Below are 9,609 nucleotides of genomic sequence, written 5' to 3'. Positions count from 1 at the left end.
CGCACTCTTTTCGGAATTGTAAAGAGATTGTGCAGCACTTATTCTCAAGTGAGCCGACTGAACTTGAGTCGTCGTTGACACACACAACTTATGCTTAAGCCTATGATTCATATCTTGTGATTATACGGTACTTACTCTTGAGCAAGTGAACCAACTAAAATTTGGGTCGCTATTGACTGACACAAACAACCTATGCTTAAGCTTATGATTCATATCCCATGATTATACAGTACTTACTCTCGAGTAAGTGAACCAACTAAAACTTGGGTCGCTATTGGCATAGACAACCTACGTTCAATACTGACATAACCTGAGTTTTGTAAAAAATTAAAACATAGCCAAAACTAAGGTAACAACAATGACTGAATTTAACTAAAACATACTCGACAAAACTTGTAAAAAAGTAACAACAATGACTGAATTTAACTAAAACATACTCATTTTCTTTCGTTGTCGATCTCTAAAACTATTGCTTTTAGTTTTGCTTTTAGTTAAGGTATAAGGGTCATAGCAAGCGATTTTATTCCAAACTAATGATAAGAATATTTTTTAATAAATTTTTAAAATTTAAGGGTACGATTGAATCTATTGAAAGTTTAAGCGTATATTTAAATAAAGTATTGTGAGATCCAACGTCGGTTGAAAAGTGTAACGAAACACTACTTATAAGGGAATGGAAAACTCTCCCTAATGTATGCATTTTAAAACCGTGAGACAGACGAGGATACGTAACGGGCCAAAGTGGGCAATATCTACTAGCGGTGGGCTTGGACTATTACAAATGATATTAGAGCTAGACATTAGCAGTGTGCCAGCGAGGACGCTGGCTCCTAAGGCGATGAATTGTGAGATCTCATATTGGTTGGAGAGGAGAACGAAACACTCTTAATAAGGGTGTGAAAACTTGTCACTAGTAGACACATTTTAAAACCATGAGATTGACAATGATACGTAATGTACCAAAACGGACGAGCAACGAGCTTGAGTTGTTACTAAGTATAATGTTTATACTTACACTTACTTAAAATAAAGTAGTACAGGAACATTTTCTGTAACTTATCCTAATTTTTATAAATAAAATTGTTAGCTTTTTTTTTTTTTTAATTTTTTTTAATTTTTATATAAATTGAAAGGATATAATGGTGAAATTGTTCTCTCTTGTTATTTTTAAATATAAAAAAAATAATTTAGTTAAATTACAAACTTAATTTTTAATTCAAAGGTTAATATTTATTAATTCTTACAATTTTTTTTAAAAAAATTAGAATCTTTCGATATAAAATTTAAACTTATATCTAAAGAATCAATTAAACTTAAAATAAAGTTACTTAAATACAAAATTACAATTTTAAGGAATTAAAATCAAAAATAAGAAAATAAGGCATTTAATTAATTATTGATGTTAAGTCGGTTTTTTTTTTTTTTTTTTTTTTTTTTTTTNAAAGTACTCGAATACAGTCATCGAGAACGTCTAAATTTTTAAAAATTTCAATAATATTTTAAACTTTAAAAAAAATTAAAAAATATTCTTATACTAATATTTTATTTCAAAAATATTTTTTAAATTTTTTCGTTTAAAAAAATACCCATAAAATTTTAAAAGTAGTGTTAATATTCTCTACTTTACAAAAAAAATCAAAAAATTTTTTAGGTCGGTAAATAAAAACCTCATAGATTATCCTCAAACTTTTTAATGTTAATTTAGAAAGTAAATGAGTATTTTTGAAACTTAATAAAGTAGTACGAGTATTTAAAAGTAATATTTTCGAATTTTTTAAAAAAATTTAAGAATATTATTGAATTAATATTTTTATTAATTAATTAATTATTATTATTATTATTATTATTTTACACATGACTTATCATATACTTGAAATGATTTAAAAACCAATCCCTTCTAAAAAATAAAAAAATAAAAAAATAAAAAAAAATAGTAAAAATTAGTTTAATCATCATTTAATTTATTTTTACTCCTTTGAGAAAAAGTCTAAAAAAAGTCAAAGGGGATCAGGTTTTAGCAGTAACTAAAAATTAACTCCAAATTAAATCACAAAATTAACGATAAACCTTAATTTGCTAACTAATTACTCCAAAAAAGAAACCCCATTAAAGCAATCGGAAAGCTTGAAATGAAAGAATCGTGAAGGGTTGACTTTGGCGTCCTGATCTTCCCACAATTCTTCAGCTTCCCAAATTCAAGTCAGTTTCTTTTCGTTGACTTTTGTTTCTATATAACATAACCCTTTTGTTTATAAAAACATGTTCTTCTAAACCTTCATCTTTTGTGTTCATCCCTAACCTGTTCTCTTTTTTTCTTTAATTTTTTTTTTATTTTGTTTGGTTATCGAACTCGTAAATAACTTAAATGTAAATATGTTAATTTAATCTGTAGAGTCGGGATCTAGTGGGGACCCACTCCAAACGAGAACGGAGATAGGAATTATATTCTTTGCCCCTATCAACACCTACGCGATCCCCTATCTTGCCGCACTTTATATATGAATACATGCATGCATATTATTTATTATATATATATATATATAAAAGTATGAAAGATTATATTGTAAGTAGAAATTATGAAATATTATTGAATTTATTACTCTGTTTTATATTTTTTTAATAGAAAAAAAATATTTAAAATGAATATATTTTTTTTAATATGTTAAAAATGGAAAAAGAAGGGTGGGAAACTCGATTCCTACGAAAATAAATGAAAAATTTTGCAAAAATGGACTAGGAGGCGGAGACGAAGATAGTCAAAATATTGTAAATTTAACGGAATCAATATCATATTCTAACAAAATATATATATATATTGTTAAATATTGCAGGTAAAAAATGATGGAAGAGACAAGATCAAATGAATCAGATATCAAAGAAGAACAAGAAGCAAGAGACGATAGTAAAGGAGAAGCTAGTCAAAACACGGGGTCGGGGTCGGGGTCAGGTTCGGATTCAAGTTCGTCATTTCTACCGGAGATGAACCTTGTTTTTGTGCTTCTTTCATTGCTTCCTCGTGAAGATTCAAATGGTGAAGAGGGTGAACTCACGAAAGCAAAAGAGGTTGAAGCCATTACAACTTACAATATAGCTCGATCGAGTGTAAAAAAGAAAGATGTGATCGAAGCCAAGCCAGAACGACGACGAGTAGCTCAAAGGTTCCATACAACAATAAAGGATCACAGGTAACTTTATCCTCTTTTTTACCATTCCTTAGTTTCCATTTGAAAAAAAGAAATTACCTCTCAGGTAAATTGTTAATTTTATGTTGTATGCAGGCATGGCAGAAAAATGTGAAAAATGTGAAGAGGACAGTAATATTATATTATATGTTTGTACTAATAATATGTACATAACCACTTGTTTCTATAAAGTTTTGGTATTATATTCACCATGTAAAGAAGAAGATGCTCAAAATGCTTATGAAATTATTCACTTTCAATCAAATATGTTTGTCTCAATAGATTTGCTTGTAATTTGCTTTTACATGTATGCAAAGTTCTAACTACAAATATCATTTATAAATAAATATGTTCATTCATATTCACAATTCTCTAAAATTTGAAATTTTAGGAAAGATTATTGGTCTGATGATAGTGCTTGTGAGATCCCATGAAGAAGATCTCTTTAAAGTTTAAAAAGATCCTATAGTACGTACAATGTTTTAGCGTCAATTCAAGACCAAGAAAAATGTTTAAGATTCAACATTAAGCACCTTGGGGCTGTTTCATGATAGATCCGAACACTTATGTTAGCAACTTTCGGGCCATAATTGCTCTAGGACCAAGAGAATACAGGTTTGAATTTCCACCTAGTATATTGACAAATATTATACTGTGACCATAATTAAACTTTACCATAAGAAAAAAAAAATAAGAAAAAAAAAATCATTCTTACATCTAAGCATTAACATAACTGACAATCTAATTATAACTCTATTGGTTAAAACATATATATTTACCGAACGAGAAAAGTTGGGTCCTTATTTGGTACCTTAAATTTTCATGCGTCTTTGAACAAATCATATCACGCCATGGTAATANACCCACAAGGTGTTCAATATTATTTCTTCAAAGGTTTTCATGCGTCTTTGAACAAATCATATCACGCCATGGTAATAAACTAATAGTACCTTAAATCTTAAGATTAGGTAAAAGGGCCCTTCTTTGGTGCCTTACATCACAAAGTTCAATTCCCACATAGTCATCGTAACTAATGAAAAAGAAAAAGAGAGAGAGAGAGAGAGAGAGAGCCCTTTAAGTAAACATATCAACCAAATAGCTAAACACATCATTTTTCTCATACATCAATTGAAGATGCCAGTTAGCATTATCTTCTTCGGGTAAAATTAGTTGCTCGTTATCCGACCCGAATTTCAAAAGCTTGTTTCATATCTATGGATGTGAGTATGACAAAATCAACACTGCAATTCAAACACAAAGGAGGTTAAGAGGTTTGCAATTTAACCTTAATATTTGAACTTCTAATTTCATATCAAAGTTAAGGAACAAAGAAGACACCATGAATATAGAACACCTGAAATATAAAAGAACATCACGGATTTGAAAACTGGATTCAATAAAGCTATGCTCTCCCAAATCTCAAGGAGACCACAAATGTGCTTATTCTATCGTCAATAAGTTTACTGACATAGCATAAGAACAAAAGCTTATGCTAGCACGAGTTTGTCAGAAGATATTTAAAATCAAGGAAGCAAATTATGAACACACTCAATACTGCCTTAAACTAGTTATTGGAGAGAGGATGATTAAAACACCTAGTTTACCATCTCCCCTTGCCTACAAAAATAGCAGATCGTTCAACCGTTCAACAATCGTAAGTTAAGTTAGTACCCAATAATCAGTCTGAGATCCTAATCTCAACTCCCAAAACGTCCTTCACCATCTCGTACGACACAAATGCAATTGCAATTGATGGGACAACCTGAACAAGGCAATAGGAGAGAAATCAGATAATATCTTTGATTCAGGGAAATACTATTAAAGTTAGTTCATTAATCAACTTGTAATAATTATGCTCGTCAAATTTAAGCCAGGAACGCTATGAACCACCCAAAAGAATACACAATGCCAAAAATTCAAAGGGACCACTTGGGGATGTATTTTATAATGCTTCTAATCTGAATGGGAATGAATGGGCAGCATTTACAATAAACATTGACAACAATCTTCAAAATTCTAATATAACAAAATCAATTATGATATGAATACAGCTCAGCTAAGAGGAACTAAAAAATTAAACTATTTTTTAACATTTAAGTGGTGAAATTATGATTATTATTCGTTGGAGTACTTTTAAAAGCTCCAGAGCTAGTTTCTTATGCAGGGGTGGGACAAAATGTTAATAGCAACCGGCTAAAATCTGGGGGCCACTAACCACCCACCCAACAAGAATATTAGATACCCTATAACAACGATGCCTCAGATTGTAAGGTGAAAAAACAATTATGTGGAATAGTCCAGATGAAGCTGGCCCTAACACCCATCTGAATCTTTTTTGAGCAGATTAGATATAATACGTGTCGTTTGTAGAGTTTTTGAAACAAACGTACATCATACTGGTAATTAAAGTAACTGTGGGTGGAGAGGAGTAGCGACCTATCCCTATGGTCGTAAGTTATGGGTAGCAAGAACGTAAATCTCTCAAAATGAGTTTTACGATGCAGATCTTTATCTCATTTGTATACTAAGTTAGTTAAGCTGCAATTCCAACCAAGGGGAAATCTTGGAAACTGGAATTGGATCTTGCTTATTGGGTTTTCCTTGTCCAGAAAACAGTTCCAGTCTATCTTTGAAGATTGGCTTTAGAAAATCCATGCCCATCACAAGCATGCATGACTTGTAACTTTCGAAAACAATAAAAATCTTGAACATCGTAACAGCTCACTTTTTCCGTTTTCTTGGGCATTCTAAAACCATCCTATGCATGGCTAAACAATCTTTTGACATAAAAAAAAGGAGGCTATGGTATCATGCAATATGTATACACAGTTCTAAAAACCATTTGCAAAACAATGCACTGAGACCTCATTGATCCCCCAAACATTACATACAAGATTTCTCATCTTCCATCAAATTCAGAATCAGATATCAATCAGTCAACTACTAGATAATGCATCGTATTAGTATAAACAAGCTAAGAGAGAGAAAGAGCATGCCTAACCTTTACTGAGTTGGGGACCAAACCCTTGTACAATGCTCTGAAGCCTTCATAACGAACTGTTTTTCGAAAAGCATCAACCATGCCAGTGTACTCGAGGGGTGCCTTACTTCTTCCATCACCAGTGACTACGGAAGCAGCATTATTCCAGCCCACCATCTGCATTCTTCTACGAATGACATCAAGAGGATAAGCAACAGTTTGACCGACTGTTCCAGCAGCAGCTCCACATGCTAGACGTGTTGTCACACTGAGCTCTGAATCTTCAACAAGTCCAAATGGTTTACTTTTAATCAACCAGTCTTTAAGCGATTCATACACAGCAAAGTTGAGACCCACGTAAGGAACCTGCAAAATGGAACGAGTTTAATTTAAACTTCATGCATTTTAGTTATTCTCATGCTAAAAATTTCTTGTTGTTTTTCCTTTTTCTTTCTTTTCTTTTCTTTTTCCTTTTTTTGAAAATACACACTATCTTATAGTTCATGATACTTCCATATACAAGAACTAATAAAATATAAAATACTTTGAGAGCCTAAATAAATCATCATCTATTTCTAACAATACATGTTATTGCAATGTACAATATTTTTTACTGCACTTTGCTGCACTCAATTGAACCTACTAATAAGCATCTGCAACCTCTAATTGAGCAAGAGCCTCGTCAATGCACCTAAAAATTACAATGGCATCACATATTTACAACTATAAAAGTAAGAAACTTACAACTCCAATGACAGAAGGAAGCCAACCCTTGTACAAAGCCCTTGGACCTTCTTCCCGAAGCACCGTTGAAAGAGCATGGAATATTCCTCTGTACTGGTAAGGAGACTTGTCTGTCTGAAAAACAAAATTCATTTCAAATTTAGTGAATTTTAATTTGACTGAAAGAATATCAAAATGTCACAACATAAAATTACATCACAACATTTGTTCATATCCGAGATTTTAGATACTCGGATATGATATGAAATTGGAAACTCATCAGAAATATATTATGATAGAAAGGGCAAGTAACTGAGAATGAGAGTACCTGCACAGTTAGTCTGCCTCGCACCATGTCCATAGGGTAAGTTGCTGACATGGCAATTATTCCAGCACAAGCTCCAGCACCAAGACGTAGAAGAGGAGTGAGTTGTGCATCTTCTGCAGAAAATAATGACAAAATAGGCTTCAGATTGAGATTTGTGTATGAGAGGAGGGGGCGGACAACTCTTGTGGTCTCTCATAATAGCTATAAGGTCAGATATCACATAATAAAACTGAAAAATGGCAACCAAAATGAACTTACGGTCACCAGTCTTCTCCCTGTAAAAGGCCAGTATTCCCCTATCAATGGAAAAGAACAAAGATATTAGCCATTTAGCAAATATTAAAGAGAAAATTAAGGCATTTAAGGAGTGTATCCTGGACGTATGGGAGGTTGCTTAATTGGCACATTAGTAAGTTTACCAACAAGTATGAACTGTTTTATAAATCATTGATCTTATTTTTGTAAACTCCTGTTCCAAATGAAGCACTACGTTGAAAGATACATAGTACTCTCTCGGATCAATCTCTCTCAAAAAGTTAACTTCAACAGATACGCAACCCCAATAATCCTATTTGTCAGAATGAAAGAGTATTTATTACAGGTGATCAATTACTAGAGTTTGTGTTTTCCTAATAAAGCAAGAATAATGGAATTCAGCCAGTAGTCATCAAAGACATGAAAACAGGGTTTAAAGGTACTTTCTATCGCATACCACCTGGCACACCAGCTAGAAATAACTTCATTCCTCAATTTACCAAGATGGGTGATTATGATCACGATTAGACAACTGCCAACTTTTCTTGCAAAATGTGGTTATGTAAGTGCAACCAACAAATGAGTACGTTCAACAATGTCATTCATACAAATTCAAGCAAAATAAAGCATTGCACCCTCCAACGCGTGCATCAAATTTCACTTAAAACACTTAAGTCAACCCTTTCTGAAGGCAAAATTGAAGATGAATATTTTGCATCATTATGACAGACCACCGACTTCAAAACATACCGAGAAGCTTGCTCATAGCTGAAGAATTTTACTGCTGAATTTGGTACTATACGAGCACAATTTGTACCATTGCCTTTGAATAATCCTCGAAAACCCTCAGTTCTCCAAATATATTTCAAGCCTTGTATCGTCCCATTATATTTTATGCTATGAGGATTCTGGACCTGTTTGTAGAAGCAACTATGTAAGATGTTGTAGCTATGTATATCCTACTTTGTGCATGCTCATAACCCTTGTGATTTGAGTGTATGACACCACAATGATCAAATAATACCAAAGAAAAAAAAAAGACTAATAATGAAAAGATTAGACAAACCTGTAATAATATCTTCAAACGCTCCAAAGGGGCAACAGCAGTTCGAGACCTGAACATATACAGAAGAAAATTTCAGAAAATGATTACAATGAATCGAAAACTCAGGTTTGAAGTTCCAAAAATCAGGTAATTCGGAATACTATGGAAACGACGCAGTCAAGATTTTAAAAACCTGTACGGTAAACGCAATAAACCGTTACTAACCTTCTTTTCCAGGTCAAAAGTTATGATATACCAAATCCATCAACTTCAATTGTCAGTCTGATTTAACTATTCAAATTATTGACGGTCCGAAATTCAATTGTTTAGTTTTTCTCTCCTACATTTTTTCTCTTAAACGAACAACCAAAGCAACGAGAAAAATAAATAAATACTCAACCGACGAGCTTGAATTTAAACATGCAGCAAAATGAGAGAAAAATAAATCTATAATCATCCAACGTAGATTTAAATTGATAGAAATCACAGTTCACAGGGAAACGAAATGGAACTCACACTCCACCGGCGACTCCACCAGCAACCAGAGATTTGCAGATGCTAAGCAGAGCATAACTAGGTGCTTTGACGCCTTCTCTCGCAAGTTTCGCCTCCTCTGCCAGGTTTACGATCGTAGAAACAGCCGATTCGCTTCGTTTGACGTCCTCCGAAGCCATACAAGAAATCAACGAAACAGAAAATGAAGTCGAAGATCACCGAAAACCTAAGTCGCCGTAATTGGAAGCGTGATCTCAGCCTCCAAACAAAGATTCCGGTGATTATCAGAGAGCAAGGTTTTGCTTTTCTCTCTTTCGTCAGTGTTAATCGCGGAGGGAAGAGGGAACGTTGCGGCTGCAGCTGTTGCGAAGTCATGAGCTTCTTTGAGACCTCGAAACTACTACCGTTAACTAACGTCGTTTGTTTTGATGTTGATTGACGGCGTTTATTGGTGGTTTCGGCTTGCTTTGAATTTAGATGAATTCTCAGCCACTAGAGTTAGTCTTCTGTAAATAGAAAAAAGCGCTGTACTCGCCATAATAAATGGACACGTGGCATTCCGAGAGATATTCCACTGCATAAAGGAACACTACAATCACAA

General features: G+C 33.2%; 1 protein-coding gene across 1 annotated transcript; it reads right to left on the bottom strand.

The window, feature by feature from the left end:
• Positions 1-4,118: 4,118 nt before the first annotated feature.
• LOC111799652 (mitochondrial adenine nucleotide transporter ADNT1-like) lies at positions 4,119-9,381 on the bottom strand. The gene is made up of 9 exons (XM_023683077.1): positions 9,030-9,381; positions 8,535-8,583; positions 8,219-8,382; positions 7,472-7,509; positions 7,214-7,326; positions 6,907-7,020; positions 6,184-6,528; positions 4,854-4,944; positions 4,119-4,423 (listed from the first exon to the last, which is right to left on the bottom strand). Exons 1-8 carry the CDS (start codon positions 9,185-9,187, stop codon positions 4,861-4,863), a joined length of 1,065 nt encoding a protein of 354 aa, XP_023538845.1. The 5' UTR covers positions 9,188-9,381; the 3' UTR covers positions 4,119-4,423; positions 4,854-4,860.
• Positions 9,382-9,609: the final 228 nt, after the last annotated feature.

The sequence above is a fragment of the Cucurbita pepo genome, chromosome LG08, assembly GCF_002806865.2.
Source record: "Cucurbita pepo subsp. pepo cultivar mu-cu-16 chromosome LG08, ASM280686v2, whole genome shotgun sequence".
Taxonomy (NCBI): Eukaryota; Viridiplantae; Streptophyta; class Magnoliopsida; order Cucurbitales; family Cucurbitaceae; genus Cucurbita; species Cucurbita pepo.
The sequence above is the reverse complement of the archived record's forward strand: the minus strand, read 5'-3'. Positions and strand labels throughout refer to the sequence as shown.

Bases quoted from the DNA above. Each gene is read 5' to 3' on its own strand.
- LOC111799652 (XM_023683077.1), bottom strand. From the start codon at position 9,187: ATGGCTTCGGAGGACGTCAAACGAAGCGAATCGGCTGTTTCTACGATC. The intron at 7,510-8,218 runs GTATGTTTTGAA...TTCCATTGATAG, and splicing joins AGCTATGAGCAAGCTTCTCG to GGGAATACTGGCCTTTTACA. The intron at 7,327-7,471 runs GTAAGTTCATTT...TATTTTCTGCAG, and splicing joins CAGGGAGAAGACTGGTGACC to AAGATGCACAACTCACTCCT.